The sequence below is a fragment of the Labeo rohita genome, chromosome 13, assembly GCF_022985175.1.
Source record: "Labeo rohita strain BAU-BD-2019 chromosome 13, IGBB_LRoh.1.0, whole genome shotgun sequence".
NCBI lineage: Eukaryota > Metazoa > Chordata > Actinopteri > Cypriniformes > Cyprinidae > Labeo > Labeo rohita.
Window position 1 is genome coordinate 7,972,242 of NC_066881.1, and position 19,336 is coordinate 7,991,577.

The 19,336-nt window shown below is 39.9% G+C and overlaps 1 protein-coding gene across 1 annotated transcript; it reads right to left on the minus strand.

Annotated features, from left to right (window-relative positions):
* Positions 1–701: 701 nt before the first annotated feature.
* Positions 702–17,216, minus strand: LOC127175597 (epithelial cell adhesion molecule-like). Its single transcript, XM_051126750.1, has 10 exons — positions 17,167–17,216; positions 10,141–10,210; positions 3,045–3,149; positions 2,560–2,818; positions 2,352–2,417; positions 2,193–2,256; positions 2,015–2,113; positions 1,739–1,930; positions 1,614–1,658; positions 702–1,524 (listed from the first exon to the last, which is right to left on the minus strand). Exons 2-10 carry the CDS (start codon positions 10,199–10,201, stop codon positions 1,462–1,464), a joined length of 954 nt encoding a protein of 317 aa, XP_050982707.1. The 5' UTR covers positions 10,202–10,210; positions 17,167–17,216; the 3' UTR covers positions 702–1,461.
* Positions 17,217–19,336: the final 2,120 nt, after the last annotated feature.

Here is a 19,336-nt window from a genome sequence, read left to right on the forward strand (position 1 = left end):
TCTCATTTTATTAGGCGTTTAAGTCAACTAAATTATTACAGCGTACTGAACATGTACATAACCGGAAATAACTGAGCCGTAAGGTTCCAAAAACGGAAGTGCGTCACGAGGCTCCATGCAAGTAGTCCCTTGGAGCGGATTGAAACACCGCACTGGGGACATCTGCTGGTCAAAGAAGCTCTACAGGTATGCGAGTAGGCTACAGTTCCCAAACTTGGTAACTATTGACAGCTTACGTCAGCATATTTCAAATGTGTAATATCTTTAAAATGAGTAACTATTTGCTTGATTAGCTAAATCAGGCTACATTGAATTCAGCTGCCAAACATTAGCCCCTTGGGCAGGACAGTTGCCAGTTGGCTTGGGAGTGTTATGACAGGACGTTAATGTGCTTTATTGCCTTACATTTTTCTTGGTCTAGTAAACATTTTATTATTTACAGTAAAAAAACAAACAAACGAACAACGGGTATTACCGTAGCCAATCAGTGCTACATATAAACAAACACTATATATATATATATATATATATATCAATGAACACTATATTGAAGTTCTGTGTAAACAAAAAAAGGCTATTGACAGGCAAATTTAACAATAATGTAATTGGTTTCTTTTCATTCATTCAGTGCAATAAGAACAAACAACACATGTGTTTGCACAGTCACTTTATAGCATAATTAATGTTTGAGATAACTCCTAATCCCACATTATTGCTGCTTCTTTATAACCATAGTACGTATCTTTCCCTCAAAAGGTGTACATGTAAGCCAGTCATAAAAACAAATTGAGTTTACAAAGAGCACATGTTTCAAAGTAACATCTGTCAAGTAAAATATTACATGAAATACACAGATTTCAATCTCTAAGTTTCTCTCATATAGGTTTCCAAATCCATTCAGACTTACGTAAACACAAATGTTAAACAAATGAACAATCTTTCCCACACAGGTAAATACAAACTATCTTAAAAAGGCAGGTTAAGAAAAGTACCGTTTCATATTGAGTTTGGTGTAAAAAGTGATTTCACTTTTCTCTGATTACTGTTTCCACCTTTTTAAAAATATTGTACAGAACAGGTGCAGCTCAACTGCTCGCCTTGGGCTGAAAAGGACAAATCATGCATTTCCAAACAAGTTGTTTTGTGCTAAGATGGTCCTTTTTATTTAACAAAACCAATAAAGCTCTCTAGTTAAAAGGATTTTGATTTAGTAAGACTACCATGCCAGAATTTTAAGAACTTAACAGAAAAAAAAAAAATTATTAGTCCTAAACTGTACAGTGTTAAAATTTTGATCCAATTGAAAATGAGACCTAATTAAATAGCAAAAATGTAACAGAAACATTAAAAAAAAACTATACTCCGCATGTAACAGACACTTAATTTCTCTAATGTTAAAATGTCACAAGCAATTGTACCGCAGGTCTAAGCTTCATCACGGGGCACATCCCAGTGTCAGACTCAATTACATGAGACGTCATTCATAGCTATAAGACAATAAGACATGGTGTCCATCTTTCTAGCCTGCAAGAACAGAAGGGAATGTGTTAAAATACAAATACTTGCTTCCTTTTGGGGAAGTAGCACACATACTGAAGTAAAGTAAAGCTAACCTGCGCTTTACTGTAATTGGCCTTCCATCGCCATGTGAAAAGGACCTAAAATAGGAGGAACAACAACAGTTAGGCTACTAGCACACTTTAAGTTAAATGAAACACCAAAAATATACAGGACTCACCAGAACTCCTATAAGCACAATCAAGCTGACCACCACAAAGAAAGCAATGATGCCAGCAGTCAGCCTCTGCATGGTGAAGGTGGGTGCCTTATCATCTACATAGTAGACCAGGATGTTCTCCATGTACACTTTTGATTCCTCAACATTGACTTCAAATATTTGGGGGTTTACAAAGAGAGGCAGAACTTTGACCTATGAAAACAAAAACAATTTATCCCACGAGTTACAAAATATAAATCAGGCATTACAATTATGAGAAACTGTAACAAGACTCACATCCTTCTCCATGTAGTAAGTCGTGAGGGCCAGGTCTGTAGTACGGTCTTCCATAGGCTTTTTGACATCCACAACAATGAGACGGCCATCTTTGTCATACTGGAAAAAAGGAGGTGGGTTGTGAGGTCCTGATTCACAAGTACCAAGCTAAAGGGTTGGATAACAAAAGTAAACTTACCTTTACTTCCGACACAAATTTCTTGTCCAACTCGTAACGTTCCAGTAGAGCATTCTGAATCCCACTGCAAACATAGAGTAACATCAGCAAAACAGGACATAAGCAAAGCTTTCTAGTACACATGTTCCAGCAAGACCCTAAAAATCAATTGTAACATACATCTTCAATTTGGTTGCATCGAGAGCAGCGGTCACATCCTTATGCTTCAGTTCCAGACGAACCCAACTAGAGAAGAAAACATGGCATTGTCAGAATGTACAAGTCTTGCCTCTTTCCACAAACAGCAGTACTGTTCCAGCCACTCTTCACACCATAGGTGTGTCAGTCAGAAGAACATCCTGTTAACAACTTTGCAAAGTGCACTCACTAGGTCTCTGCATGCTCACACTTGATGTTTTTGTCTCCCTTGTCACTTCTGCGCACACCAGCACTGTTGACGCACCAGCACACTTCAGTGCCGTTACATTGGACAGCCTTGAACTTCCCATCATTCTCGCACTCTGGATCATAGATACCGTCATTGTCCACAAAGGCAGTTTCTACCGGCTTCCCACCAATCAATCTTGTGGACAAGTTGTTCCTGACGCGATACATCTCTGCCTTCATGATGAAGCACTTGGGAACCACTGTGGGGAGGGAGAAATGAAAACTTGATGGGAGGAACAAAACGCCTTAAACCCATCCCGGTTTGTTGGTACGAGCCAGGGAAACTGAAGCTCAGCTAGTTTAGGTAGAGTTACCAAAACACCTCTAAAACCAGACTGGGAGACCAGTTAAGTAAGGAAACCAGTTTAGACTTTTGAAAAACAATTTTAATAACATTTTAGTAAGGATGTCAAAAAAAACCCTCACATTTTGCACAATCAGTCGGTTGCTTGTAGACATTAGAAAATTGAAGAGTGCACTGGCATGAGGTATCTCCATCACATCTGGCCCATTTCATAGTGTTACAAGTACCTGTTGGATTAAAAAAAAAAACAGTAGAAATTCAGTAGATAGGTTAAAGTTTAAATGCATAACCCAATACAAGTACAGCTCCCCCACCCCCACATACTGAACCACACCCTGGATCTTATTGTTTTGTTTGCCTCCCAGTTATCAGGTTAAAGTCCATGTAAAGCAATATCAAAAATGTGTTCTGAGTTTATCATAACACAGAAAAATGTGTGGTTACACTTTATTTTGATAGTCCACTTTAGACATTCTACTAACTATAAGTAACTTTTCAACTACATGTCAACTACTTCTCATTAATTTACAACTGCATGTCTACTAACTCTCAGAGCAGACTGTTAGGTTAGGTTTAGGGTTAGTAGAATAAGTTGACATATATGCTTAATTTAAATAAGGAGGCCAAGCGCCCTTGTAAATTCTTGCAACCAGCAAATATGCATTTATGTGACAAAGGCAAACTGTAATCTGTAAATTGCTTGTAGTTTTGCAGACTTGGTCTAAATATTAGGAATGTGAATGAATGGTGAGCGTCGAATACCACTTTTTTATGTCAAAGCATGTTTAAAAAACTGTAAATGCCACACTCATTTACTGATGAACTACATGCAGTGTTTTGAAAAAGACGTTATTTTTACCCCCTTTCATTTCTGATATATATATATATATATATACACACACACACAGACTGAATATACATACAAGCCAGTCAACTTTATTTCTAAAATGTTTTATATAGTATAGATTGTTTCACAGCAGCTTTACAATAGTATCAAATTCACATTCTGCTGTAAAGCAGCTCTAACAAGTCAGTAACGTCATAATTGTGTAAAATGAGTCAGTTGTTGTACATGAAAACTGTATAATATTATAATAGTGTATTAATATTATAATAGTAGTTAATTATACTATAATAGTGTATATGTGCATATGCATGTATGTGTGAGTGCTATGACAAACTCCACTGCACTTTGAACAAGGAAAAGACACATGAGAGTAGCGTTTTATATTTTTCACATCTGTGTTTGGCGTATATGTGGCAAATTATTTTATGTTAGTTTGTAGAGTTATGCAAAAATACTATTTTTAGAAGAGTTAAAATAGTTTTGAAAGAAGTGTTCGCTTTTGCAAGATGTGTGTGGTGTTTTGCATGTTGTGTGTGTGTGTGTGTTTTGTGGTTTTGAGAAATGGTTTCAAATAGTTTCAAAAACTGTGTGAGCATTTTTAAAAAACTGTAAAGGCAAAATTGTTTGCTTTGTATTTTTATGTTTTCATTCAAGCAGTTATTTTCACATTCATGTACACTTAATATATACAGCCTATATATTTTTCAAACAGTGCAGTGTTAATATGGGAAAGTTTTAAGAAACATGAATGTTTAAATTAAAGTTTTTTTGTTATGCTCTCTATTATGCCATGATAATTAGTTAATAAAAAAAGCTTTTGTCATGTTAACTTGTGTTTATTGAAGTTTATTGAACTCATAATTTTAAGGCAACCATGTAAACTTTTTAGGTAATTGTTATAACAAACTATGTAGTTGTCACGTGTGTGTATAAAGAAGCGCACAAAGACGAGAATTACACGATAGGTCTTATAATAAATCCAAATTGGTAAATCCAAGAAAGGCAGGTGAACACACATCAAAGTAACCTCAAGATCGGACACAGACACAGAACTGAATACAACTTATAAAGGGTGGCTAATGAGACACAAACAGGTGAAGTGAGTAAACCAATTAGGACACAACAAGGGCAGGAAGAACCAAATATGGGCACAGCAGGGAAAAACCAACATAAACAGTCCAAGGGTTGTTACAGTAGTTGAGTAAACTAAAATTTAAAAGTTTACTTTGAAAGTTTTACCTCTTGATTGCTTGAATAAGTTGATACAATATTTCATATAAAGTTATGACAACAAAAAAAGTTTAACAAATAATCTTTAATTCTTAGAACAAAATATTAGGTGAAACAACAAAATCACTATCTTTGTAATAACTTTGTAATAACTGAAATTCTTATTTTCAATTAGCTCAAAATTTTAAAGCAACCAGGTTACTTACTTTTTTGAGTTAAACAAACACATAATTTTTTACAGTGTATGTTTAAAAGTTATTAATGTGGCAGTGGCTTTATGGATCTCAAACTCACTGAAACGTCTTGGTTACGTATGGTAACCCTCGTTCCCTGATGGAGGGAATGGAGATGTTGTGTCGTACACTAGGGGTCACTCTTGGGAGCCCAAACACCTCTGACAACTTTGAGAAAAGGCCAGTGAAATTGGGTGTGCAGAATTTGCATAGCTGGCCACGCCCCGGGCATCTGGGTATAAATAAGCCAGTGTGGCATTTGCTCACTTGTTCTGTTCTGAGGAGTCCAGAGCGTCTCAACCCACCCAGAGGCAATCCGGAGTTGTGGCATGAGGGACACAATGTCGCTGTTCCCTCCATCAGGAAACGAGGGTTACCATACGTAACCAAGACGTTCTCTATCCGTTGTTCACTCCAGCGTTGTGTCGAGTGTATGACACTAGGGGTCCCTATAACAACATGCCACAACTGCTGGACATATCAACAAGCCAACATGTGGAGTAAATGCACCTCACCATTTGCCACCTTCCAATGCCCAAGAACTTGACCTGCTCTCTACTGAAGAGCCGCCATAAGGCAGAGGTCCTTCAGCCAGAGCCTTTCCTCGTAGTAAAAAACAGTAGAAAACGGCTGAGAATCTTAGCAAGAACGCTGGGACGGTGGCTGTTCCTCCCGAGGGAGGGAAGCCACCACGGAAATCACATCCTACCCGAAAGGGAGGTAACATGTGAAAAACCACCTAAGGATTCACAGAGGGAGTGCTACATAGGGAGGATTCTGAGGTGGGCTCCACATAAGGAGAGACTACCAAAACTCAGAACCTAGAGACAGAGCCTGTCTCAGGGGAAACACAGCATCTCAAGGGAATATAGGTGGAAAATGCACACATGGGGCCGCATGAGGAGCCACTACATGTGGAGCACCAACCCAATACAAGAGTTCACATGTGGCAACCTACCTTGTATTGGGTTCTAATAGCAAGTTCCTCCGCCGAACTTGGCTACGTGAAATGTGCTAGAATGATGGAAGGAGTAGTTCAGGGTTCACCTGGGGAGACTTAAGCCGCTTTTCCACTATCGGGCTGAACAGTTCATAGAACGGTCAGGTACGGTTCCAGTTGTGTTTCCATCTGAGCCTGGTATGGCACGGCACGATTACAAACCATTCTCGGCCCGGAATTCTCGGCACAGTTAGACAACCGTGCCAAACCGTGCTGATAGAATGTGTGTGCTAAGCGAAAGAGCGCTATTTGTTAAACAGCCAAGTAAACGGCTGTTACGCTGCGTTCATAGCTCATGCATTAATACTGTCAATAAATGTGGTGTTTTTAAGAAAGTTTTACCTTCTGTGTCCGTCTCCGTTGGTATGCATATCCCCTCAGCATTTGTTGGTAACGTTATACCTGTCGTCGCCTTCTGTTTATTATATTTTTTGCGCCAAGAGTTGTGTCCTTTTTTTCTGTTATTTAACGAAATAGTCTCAAAAACAGAAATATCTGATCATCGTCCATATCGCTGTTTATATTACAACTGCTATTACCAAAGCAACGACTGAAGCATTTGTGTTAACTTTTCAAAGAGTTCCGTTTTATCAGCACCACAGTGGAAAATGAAACCATATCCGTGCTGACTGGCCCGGATCGGCACGGAATGGAACGGTTAAGCAAAGAGAACGGTTCGGCCCGATAGTGGAAAAGCGGCTTTACTGAACTGAAGAAGCATAATCACCCTAAGGGAGAAGCGCTATAGCAAGCTCTACACCATACCAGTCTCCTGAGTCTCCTGAAATCAATCGCTTCCTTTAATCATGAATGAGTTGCTTACACCTCTCTACTGGAATTTTGGACCACTCTTCTTTTGCAAACTGCTCCAGGTCATTCAGATTTGAAGGATGCCTTCTCCCAGCTGCTGTTTTGAGATTTCTCCACAGGTGTTCTATGGGATTCAGATCTGGACTCATTGCTGGTCATTTCAGAACTCTCCAGTGCTTGAAGAGTAACAGTTTGTAACCATTTCTGAGTGTTTTTTGAAGTGTGTTTTGGGTCATTGTCCTGCTGGAAGACCCATGACCTCCGGTGGAGATGCAGCTTTCTGACACTGGCCACTACGTTGCGCCCCAAAATTCTGTGGTAATCATCAGATTTCATGATACCGTTCACACAGTCAAGGCATCCAGTGCCAGAAGCAGCAAAGCAACCCCAAAACATCTTTGAACCTCCACCATGTTTGACTGTAGGGACTATGTTCTTTTCTTTGAAGGCCTAATTTCTTTTTCTGTAAACAGTGCCACGATGTCCTTTACCAAAAAGCTCTGCTTTTGTCTCATCTGTCCAAAGTACATTCTCCCAGAAGCATTGTGGTTTTGTCAAGTTTTGAGTTTTTGCAAACTCCAGACTTGCTTTTTATGCAGTGGTGTCCTCCTGGGTCTCCTACCATAGCGTCCCTTTTCATTCAGATGGCAATAGATAGTGCGAGCTGACACTGTTGTACCCTGTGTCTCCAGATCAGCTTGAATTTGTTTGGAAGTTAATTGGAGTTCTTTATCCACCATTCGAACAATCCTTCGTTTAAATTTTTTATTAATTTTGCTCTTCCATCCATGTCCAGGGAGGTTAACTACAGTGCCATAGGCTGTAAACATCTTGATGATATTGCACACAGTGGACACAGAAACATTAAGATCTCTGGAGATGGACTTGTAGTCTTGAGATTGTCCATGTTCTTCCACAATTTTTTTCTCTCAAATCCACAGACAACTCTTTACGCTTCTTTTCTCCACGCTCAGTGTGACACACAACACAAGAGTTGAGTCAACTTTTCTCCATTTAAGTGGTGAGTATGATTACGATATTGCCCGCATCTGTTACTTGCCACAGGTGTGTCTAAATACAAATTACAGGAGCATCACCTGCTTGAAAAGCAGTTATTTCTTACAATTTTGACAAGTTGCCAATAATTTTGTCCAGTCCATTTTTGAGTTCTGTGTGAAATTTTGTCAAGTTTGACTTTTCTTCTCTGTTTTTTTTTGTTGTTGTTGTTGTTGTTGTTGTTGTTGTTGTCTTTCTGTGTTGTTGCAGTGCAAACAAAAACAATAAGCATATGAATGCCAAAACATTTGCAGTTGGAACAATTTTCTGAGAGTGTTGCATTTTCTGACAGAATTGCAAGTGTGCCGATATTTTTGGCCATATTTTTGAGTATTGTAAGGCTTGAAAGACACTCTAGGTGATATTGACCTGGATGTATGGCATTAAAGTACCCATTTAAAGATTGGTCTGCTCAGCACTGCTTTAAGTCTAATACACCAAATGCTGTCTGCTGGACTGAGCACACTCGTTGTGTGTATGTGATTTTATTTTCACCACCTGCGAACTCACAAAGAGCTCAAAAAAGGCACATTACCTCTTTGTTGCTCCACGTTTGCCCTCTGCTCATTTTGTTTTGGATACACTGCTTGTTCCCTTCGTGAAATCATGTCGCAGAGCGTCGCATCTTGTCATTTCTTTCTATTTTTGGTTCATTTAGTAGTATTTGGTCCATGTTGCGTTCATATTTCATTTGGAAGTGGACCATTTTAGTGGTCTCGGTGCACTTGTTTGGTGCACACCAGGGTTCGGATGGCAGTGTTCACACTTACTTGAATTAATCACATGAACAGAGTAATTGCACCAACTCCACAATTCAGTAATACATAGTTCACAGTCTTTTTAATGTGCTTCCAGCAATAGATTTCTAACATTTATAATGTGTTACATTCCTGTCTTGTTTTTCCCCATATTTTAGGGACTCTTACGTTGTTTTCTGTTCCATTGTTTCTGTGTAGGTTTCCTGTGTTTTAGTTCCTGTTTCCTCCCATACCCTGTGCTATCTGCCTTGCGAAATGTTTTTTTAAATGGAAACGGTGGTGCATTGAACGCCCTGTTCTGATGACGCAAGAGTTGCAACTATGGCAGCTGAGAAGGCCATTCTTTGTGTTCTTTTTAAAGAATTTTTGGAGCCTGATGAAATCGGTATAAATACGTGTTTAATACTGCAAAATATGCTTGATGTTACAGTCACTGCCCTTGCCATCCAGAATAAAAGAGAACATCCCAATCGAGTGAAGGGATTTGTGGAAACTGTGGTTCCTAATTACTGTGATCCAACATTTGCCTCGCATTTCAGGATGAGAAGACAAACATTTCAGGTGAAGGATAGTGCACTTACCTCCGAGACTATGTTATGATCTATATTACCTTATTATTTTTATTGTGAGTATTAGGCTTTTCATTACTGCTGATCACTGTTGTTGTGCTGTTATTGTAATATTTACCATTATATGATCAGAGAGAAGCTCAGATAGAAAAGTTTATTAAAGTGTCACTCGACAATACATAGCAAAATCTATAAATATGTATAGTATTTTTAATGTTACATTAATCAGTGTCTTTTTATATATATATATGTGGGTTTATATATATGTTGCTGCTGATTGGGATGACATGTTTGACACACCCACAAAACAGGAGAAAACGTAACTTGCTAAACATGTTGTTTAAACTGGAAACCATAGCAAAATGTTGTGCACCGGTTTGAGCTTGAATGTGCCCCTGGTTTGCACCCTCATTTGTTTCTATAGAAGTTAATTAGCTCCACCTGTGTTTTAGTCTTTGTTTTACTTTATGTACTGTTGCGCGGTCTTTGCCTTGTTTGGATTCCTTTATTATTTTTATTAATAAATTGTGCTGCATTAGATCCTCACTTCCTCCTTGCCTCAAGCGTGACGTGTTTAGAAACAATTCTCTTAATTGCCTTTACACAGACAACTTTTGTCACAGATTTGTCACAATTTAACTTGATTTAGTTCACTTTGTAGAGTACATTTAAACATCTTATGTTTTAATTATAGTTTTAAATACATGTTACTTACACCATGACGCGACCACATCCACTAACACCACAACCAACAAGGCGATTAAAACTTTCATCATGGATAAGAGCTAAAAAACAAAAACAGTTTTGGTGTTGTAAATCGTTTTTGCATTAGACATACTGTACATTCAAAACTATAGTTTTTTGAATAACAGTAATAGTAGCTAATATCTTGTGTAAACACCTCTGCACAAATGACACAAATGTGTCTATCCCCAATTTCATGTGTTATTATATTTTATTTACACACATCATTCAAAACTAACAACTATTTTGTTTTATTTGGGAAACACTATTTTAACAGTTTTTTTTTTTAATGCTTACACAATTTTTGAAACTGTCTGCATTTCAAAACTCTTCACACAAAATACACACACAACATGGAAAATGTCACACACATCTTGCAAAAGCAAACACTTCTTTCAAAACTATAACTCTTCAAAAAAAAATATTTTTGCATAGTATCTCTATACACTAACATAAAATAATTAGCCAAATACAAGCCAAACTACACACAGATGTGAAAAATGTAAAACACTACTCTAGTGTCTCTTTTCCTTGTTCAGAGTGCAGTGAAGTTTGTCATAGCACTCACACATACATACATGTGCACATACAAACTGTATATGTAACTGACTACTTTTTCACAGTTATGCAACTGAACTGAATCAATACTGAACTGACTTAAGCTGTGTAACGACATTATTGACCTGTTAGACCTGCTTTACAGCAGAATGTCAGTTTGATTCTATTGTGAAGCTGCTGTGAAACGATCTGTATAAAGCACTTCAGAAATAAAGTTGACTTTCTGGCTTGTATGCATATTCTGTGTCCGTGTGTGTGGGTGCATAGGGGAGCGCGGGGCACAACCTAACACTTTTTGAATGTCAAATAATGTTTGTGAAAATCCACATGGGGTTCAGAGTATAATTTTTTATCCACATTAATTTCACACTTGTCTAGTACAAATATGTCGCTTTGTTTCATAATTACAGTGTATCCGTTTTTCGTTATTTACCTCAAAAGATAGGGAGTGAAAAGTGACAACATGCCCCGTAGGTGGGGCACATTGTAACATGACCATATGACAGCTTAAAATGTTATCTGATCGAATGAAAAAAATATACACAACAAAATAAAATATGAATTTTATTATGTTTGTTATGTTTTAATTTTATTTTATATGAATAAAAATGATTAACTTTTTCAAATAAAATAATGGCGTTTTTAAGAATAAAAAAAAAAATCTAATTTTTGAGGTTCACAATGAACACATCGCAACCATGCGTGGGATGGCCCTGATCGCAAAACAGCTACACAGTATAGTTCAAAACAATGTGCGCAAATAGATAAAACACATACAGACATTCAAAAAAACACTCCCCTCCCTCCAAACACAGAACACAAGACACATAAACAAACTAAAATGCTTTACATTTCTTCAAATAATAATTTCTCAACATTAAAAATCGATTGTCAGTCTTTATTCACCTGTTTCTTGTGGTTTCTTTTTAAAATCCATAGAATCCCTGAGATACGGGAACAAGTACTGCATCTGCGTAAGACGCTATGGTGAAAAGCCTTTTTTTTAATAACGCAGTGTAACTGCACGGCCGTTGGTTCGTGCAGTGGAAAAAGACAAACCAATGGCTCAGCGGTCAGGTTACTTCGACTGAAGTGATGACTGAGTTGTCATGCTGAGGTCCAAGAGCGTACAGAAATGGAGTACTGGATTTGTAAGAATAAGTCCAACTTATACAGAGAGCCTGTAAGGCTGGGACATCCAGACTATAAAATCTGGCATATGTGGACAGCGAGGCCCAGCCGGCCGCGGCACAAATTTCTGCAATAGACACACCACAAGACCAGGCCCAGGACGAGGCGACGCCTCTAATCAAGTGAGCCTTTACTCCTATGGGGCATTGCAGGCCCAATGATGAGTATGCCAGCACAATAGCCTCGACTATCCATTTGAATAGCCTCTGCTTCGTGACCGGAAGCCCTTTGGTATGGCCACCGAAGCATACAAACAGCTGCTCCGATTGTCTAAATGAAGCGGAGGGCTCGATATAAGTCCTCAAAGCCCTAACAGGGCAGAGAAGATTAAAGTCCTGGTCTTGCTCAATAGGAAGAAGTGCCAAGAGAGTGATCACCTGGGCTCTGAACGGAGTCAAGAGCACTTTAGGAACATAGACCTGCCTTGGCTTTAGGACGACTTTGGAGTCATTGGGCCCAAATTCCAGACAGGTGGAGTTCACCAAAAGCACCTGTAGGTCACCCATATGTTTTACAGACGCTAGTGCTAGTAGCAGAGTGGTCTTTAACATCAGAGGGCAAAGGTCAATGGACTGCAGCGGCTCAAAGGGAGGGATCCTCAGGGCCCTTAGTACTGTAGGCAGTTCCCAGGAGGGGATGGTGATGGGGCGAGGCGGATTGAGCCTCCAAGACCCCTTCAAAAAACGAACAACCAAGTTGTTCTTTCCTACCGACTGGCCGGCTATAGGCCACTATAAGCCACTACATAGGCCTTGAGCGTGGAGGGAGAGCGGCCCTTCTCCAGCAACTCCTGCAGAAAGGAAAATATCAGAGATATGTCACACGAAATTGGGTCTGCACCGCAGGCTGCACACCAGGCAGTGAATACAGATCATTTAACAGTATAGAGATGTCTTGTGGACGGAGCTCTAGCCTGGGAGATTGTATTCAGGTGTAGAGCCAAAATCTCGGGCTGAGGGTGCCATATTGTTCTGTTCGCCTGAGAGAGGGGGTCCCGTCTCAGGGGGATGGGCCACAGTGCTGCTGAGAGCAGCTGACATAGTTGTGCAAACCAGTGTTGGTTCCTCCAGAAGGGGGCCACTAACAGCACCTTGTGTTTCTGATCCCTGACTCGCCTGATGACCTGTGGAATCAAGGTGACGGGGGGAAAAGCGTAAAGGAGGAGGTTGGGCCACTCGTGGGCCAATGCATCCTTGTTTTTCGAGAAATAGGTTGGGCAATGAGAGTTGTCTTCTGAGGCGAAGAGGTCCACCTCTGCTCTGCCAAAGTTCAGCTAAATTCTTTGAACCATCTGGGGGTGAAGCATCCACTCATCTGGGGGGACATTGCTTCGAGATACCATGTCTGCTCCCTGGTTCAACCTGCCCGGCACATGTGTCACTCTCAGTGAATGCAAATTGAGCTAAGCCCATTCCAAGAGGCGCTCCACCAGAATAAAGAGGCACTTCGAGGAGAGACTGCCCTGGTGATTCATGTAGGACACTACTGTCAAGCTGTCCGAACGGACTAAGATGCGGTGCCCCCTCAGGTCTGGCAGAAAGGAAGGAAAGCCTAAACATACTGCCAACATTTCCAGGCAATTGATGTGAAGGCGGCTTTCTCTCTTCGACCAGTGGCCGAAAGCAGCCTTGCTATCGCACAGAGCTCCCCAACTTGAGTTGGAAGCATCTGTCGAGACTACGTTCCTTCTGCAGACAATGTCCAGGGGTACACCCCCGCTCCATCCACTGATGGTCCCTCCAAGGAGCTAGGGCTGCTTTGCAGGCCTGATCTACCTTGACACAAAGGCGTCCGTGATGCCAGGCATGCAGTGCTAAAGGGGCTGCATTCGAAGCATGCCAAGCTGAAGCACTGGAGACGTAGAGGCCATGAGGCGCAGCATCTTCTGAAAAGCCTTGAGAGGGCACAAGGCTACTATTTTGAATGAGGCTGCCAGCTGCTGAATGGCCAGTGCATGTTCTGGCATGACTACTGCCCTCATTAGGGTCGAGTCGAGAACTGTTCCCAGAAACAATATCTGTTGGCTGGGAGACAGCGCGCTCTTGGCAAAATTGACCCTGAGTCCCAGGCAATCCAGGTGGCTGAGGAGGAAGTATCTGTGAGAAAGTAGCTCAAACCAGGGGTTCACACATTGCCATCGGCACCCGGAACCGAACGGGGTGCTTGGAGGCAAAAACAACATAGCTTGGGGGCTGGTCCGGCTCCAGCGAGACTTTCTCTTCCTTCCCCGCATATCAGGAAGAAGCCTGCCGCACATGGTCCAGCACTACCTTGGGCCAGGGTCCCTGGCGCTTAGGAAATGGGTAGTGTCTGACCAAGCGGGAGCGATGGTGGGGCTCAGGCTTGGGAGCTGACTGTGCAGCTGAGGGTGCAGGCTTTGAAGGCTGCTGAGATGCCGCTGGCTTGAGGCGACTGGAAGCAGCAGATGAGCTGGAGCGGTTTGGCAGTAAGTGCCGCATAGCTTGGGACGACTTCTGTGCCGCAGAAAAGCGCTTGGCGAAACCCTCAACTGCAGGTCCAAGCAGGCCATTAGGGGAGAAAGGAGAGTTGAGGAAGAAAACTTTATCCGCATCCTTGATCTCTGTGAGGGTCAGCCATAAGTGGCGTTCGAGCACCATTAGACTGATCATGGACCTGCCAATCGCTTGAGTTGTCATCTTGGTGGTGCGTAACACCAGGTTGGTCGTGCTGCGCAGGTCCTTGAACGCTGTGAGGTCTGGGCCGGACTCATCCATACCTCTGAGGAGTTTGGCCTGGTAGACCTGTAGGACCGCCATAGAGTGAAGCACCGAAGCCGCCTGTCCAGCCGATGAATAGGCTTGTCCAGCGAGGGCTGAAGTCGTCCTACACGGCTTAGACAGGTGGTTGGCCTTCATCTCCATTCGATGGCTGTGGGCAGGCAGAGATGCATGGCCACTGACTCATCCAGCGGAGGCAGCTTGTCATACTCCTTTTCAGACAATGCAGACAGCAGGAGGCAGGGTCGTGAGATGAGCCCGACAGGTCCTCCGCGTCAGAAGCCGCCAAAGACATGCTATCATCCATGGCATCGCTCTCACTCCCACCGAAAGAGACCAGATCACTTGCAGCCGCAGAGGGACGCTGGTCTGAGTGAGAGAAAAGCACGGGGGAATCCCCTCTAGGCGGCGAGAGTGAGGCACGCAGGGTCTCAGCCTGCATGAGCTCACTCGGCACAGAGAGCCGAGCTCCTCTGCCCTGCTGCTTTTTCGTCACAGGCTACTGGGAGGAAGAAAGCGAGAGGGCGCGAGGGGTCGGAGTCGCATTCTGAAAAGAACGCTATCCACGAGCACAAAGAGGCAAGACTTATATCCTCGCAGTGAGGACATTACTTCTCGGTGAGAGCAGCTTCAGCGTGGGCAGTGCCCAAACATGAAACGCACTCACTGTGACCATCTGCGGCGTGCAGGGCTCGACAGTGACGGGGCGGCATTTGGAACAACGCTGAGTAGAAATGTGCTCTATAATCAGTGAGGACTGCCGGACGGCGACAGGGGATCGAGTGAGACCGCAGCTGCTGGAGATGCTGAAGGCAGCAGGAGGCAGCGAAGACAGCCGAGCAAGAACCGGTCTTGATCCGCTGAAGAGGCTTGATCACAACGAGCTTGATTGTAGAGCGAAGGCTGTAGCGAATCCCGTAGTGAAGATGTAGAGTCGTCGCTGAAGGAGAAGAATCTGAACATCCTACGGCGAAATGCTCGCTTATATAGCCAGATACTCCACCCTCTTTGGCAAATTCTGGCAGGCTTCATTGTCGTAGGGTTGTGCATCTCCACCGCCGAGCCATTGGTTCGTCTTTTTCCACTGCACGAACCAACGGCCATGCAGCTACACTGCATTATTAAAAAAGGCTTCAGTCTCAGAGAAAAAAGGAGTTTTTCCCCATTTCTTAAGCAGACGCAGTATGCTAAATTAAATAAATTATCTAAATAAATAACAGATTGGAGATTCAAATAATAGCAGATTGGTCTCATTTTAAATGAATACTAAAAACTGAGATGAAAAATTTATTTCAGCCAGAAATTTACTTTTACTATGGTAAAATAAAAATTCAGTGATATCTTCAAAAGGCTTTTGAATTTTGGCACACTTTTTTCTCTGTATAGTGTTGCTATGGCAACTAGTAAATACCATAAATTTGGTTATGCTAGCATGTGTGGAAATATTTAAACCATGTGTGTTACCACTAACTCCGCATTAGTTTGTGCCCTGCGCTCCCCTATATATTTTGATTTCTGCATGTAGGTCATCAGTAAAAAAAGTCTGGCATTTAAATAGCAGTGTTTCCCAAATAAAACAAAAGAGTTTTTGTGATGTGTGTAATGTAGAGAACTGTGTTTAGAGTTCTGCAGTCTAAAGTTTAGGAATTTGAGTGAATGGTTTTACTAAGTGAGCCTCGAATACCACTTTTAAATGCCACACTCATTTACTGATGACCTACATGCAGAAACCCAAACTTATATCTATATCATGATGATTCAGTGTTTTCAATCACATAAAAATAATGTTTCAGACATTTAAATAAATTACTAGCAAAAAAAGACATTTGTTAAATACACAATGTCTGTGAGTTTGTTAAATGCACTGGTGTGTAAGGAAAGCAGCAACAATAATCCTTTCAATTACAATCTGACAACATATTTTATTCATAGAGTATTTTATTCATATCACCCCCCTCCCCCAACCTTAGCACCCCCTGATTCATACAACCCTGATTCTCTACACCTAAAAAAACTTATAAAAGGTCTCACTCACCATAATATAAGTATAACTATCTCATTATACACTAAGTTACATTTGTGGTACAGAACAAAGCTGAATCTATTCAAAATAGATCTATAATCACTTATCACTTTATCAAACTTTATTAAGCATTACATTTATATGTGGTCATACAAATAGCAATAATTTATGTTAGAGTTTTAATGTATTTCTAAATTACTTCTAACCAGCTTTAGTTTAACATTTTGCCCACTCTTATTTCCTAAACAAATAGCTAATATGGCTAGATAAAATGTCTAGATGAAATAAGTAGATAAAATGTCTTTTATTATTACTATTATTACACTTATTTTATGTTGAATCTGTAGCAGTTTGTTGTAAGTTGTAAACGGGTCATGGAAACAGCATTAAAAACATCTTACCATAATTTACACATTTTCTTTTCGTTATCTAAAGAAACACAGGCTTGTTTAACAACCAAAAGTTAATAAAAAGACAAAATACTCACTCAGAATTCACACAATCTGGAAATAAGATGGAACCTAATTTTAAGAGTTATGCTCTCAAATGACTTGTTAGGTCACCCAACTCTCTTTTATAGCTCTCTCTTTAATTTAAATAAACCTTTTCTGATTTGTTGGCAACAACTTCCTATTTAGCTGTTCTGACCACACAAATGTGGTAGATGTTTTAGAAGAGCTCATCTGTGGTATTGACACCTTAAGTAAAATTATACTTAACTGAAAAGAAGCATCAGAAACACGTTGCCACTTCATTTAGTGTGAGAAATTAAAAAAGAAAGTATAAGTCCACCTAGTATTCCACAGAAAGAAAAAAAAACAGCCAATTGCCAAGTGTTCTGTATTTATAATGCTGAAATGTTATTTCACACTAAAACTTACTTTATCAGCATAGAGGAACCTTTTATACTTCTTAAAAATTTGTTTTTGAAAGTTATGTAGATATTTTGAGTATTACCAAGTTTCATTCATTTCTGTGGACAAAGGATTTGTGATCCAAACAGTGAGGAAAAAATGAGTAAAAACAACTGAATAACTTGACCTGCTAAAATACCTGATCAACTGTGACATGCTGTGACAAATGTAACCATAACTAACTGGTTTATTTTTATGCATTCAGTGCAACAAGAATAAACAACCTATGTGTTTGCACATAGTCACATTATAATATCATTACTACCTTGAGATAACTTGTCTAATCTTAATTGCTGCTTCTTTATAACCATACTCGTACAAGTCCTTCCATCAAAAGGTTTATATATAATCCAGTCATAAAAAGAAATTTGGTTTACAGAGAGCACTTTTGATAGCCTGTGCTATTCCAAGATAACGTCTTTCAAGTAAAATATTACATCAAATAGGCCTACACAGATTTCTATCACAGTTTCTCTCGATACAGGTTTTCAAATCCATCCAAACTATCTTACATAAATACCATGGTAAAACGAATGAACAATCTTTCTGCCCCATCTATAAATACATTCATGATTAATGAATTAAAATTAAATAAATTTACTGAACATAAAAGTCGTACATAAAATGACATGAAGAGTAATAGAATGCAATATAATGCAGTAACTTGCATTATTATGCAGTAATGCAATGCCATTCTGTCAGCTGTTTTTTTCACTGATGTTTAATAGCCCTGCAAAAAAAGACTCAAGTCACAAAATATTTAAAATCTTGATATTAATGTGAGATAAAGTGCTCTCTTTAAAACACTTAGGAATGAAGTTCTGTATTGCTCCAGGCAAGCTGAAGCCCAATATTTCTTATTCATCCAGAGATACTGTGTGCTAAGTGGGTTTAACAAAATGTATTGTACTATAATGTCCTTTGTATTTTATTTTTAACTTACAAAAGTAATACATTTTCATGACAGATTAGAAATAACCTTTTTTTCTTTCGTTTAAACAAACAGTTTCTTCTAATGATCCTATAGAAACAATTTTAATTGTAGCTTATACAGTAGTCAACATTAGAAGTGGATCAAAACCTTTCATCAAATTTGTCCTAAAACAATAAAGAATACCCGTTCTTGTCTTAGGACAACTTTGATGAACTTTTTTGATCCACTTCAAATGTTGACTACTATATGTCAGGATTATGTCTTGTTTAGTTGTGTATTTGTTCATATGTCTCGGTTTTATGTTTACCTTTTCAGTTTAGTCTTACACTCTAAAAAATGCTGGGTTAAAAACAACCCAATTTGGGTTATTTTGGCAACCCAGCGCTGGGTAAAAAAGGGACAAACCCAGCGCTGGGTTGTTTTGACCCAGCAAGTTGGGTTGAATTATTGACCCAGCATGCTGGGTTGCTTTTTTTATGGTTTAAAATTACTACACTGCTAGGCTAAAATGAACCCAAAATTGAGCTAGGCATTAAATCTACAAATCTTGACCATTGTAAAATCACTTTAACACACACAGAATGACTATCAAAAGATAAATGTTTATTAAAAACTACAACAAGAGAAAACATTCAAAATTATCATGCATGTGATAAGAAATGCAGAAAAAAGTATGGCATTAGCAGGTACAGAGTTTATAAATGAAGCACTGAACATCTGCTGACTATTTTGTCTGGTAAATTCTGTATATTGTATAAAACTACTGTACAAAAAACACTACTTTACAATAATTGTACAATTAGTTAATA

Coding starts and splice junctions, on each gene's coding strand:
- LOC127175597 (XM_051126750.1), bottom strand. CDS start 10,201: ATGATGAAAGTTTTAATCGCCTTGTTGGTTGTGGTGTTAGTGGATGTG. Junction 3,150..10,140: donor GGATGTGGTCGCGTCATGGT/GTAAGTAACATG, acceptor TTAATCCAACAG/GTACTTGTAACACTATGAAA. Junction 2,114..2,192: donor AATTTGTGTCGGAAGTAAAG/GTAAGTTTACTT, acceptor CCTTTTTTCCAG/TATGACAAAGATGGCCGTCT.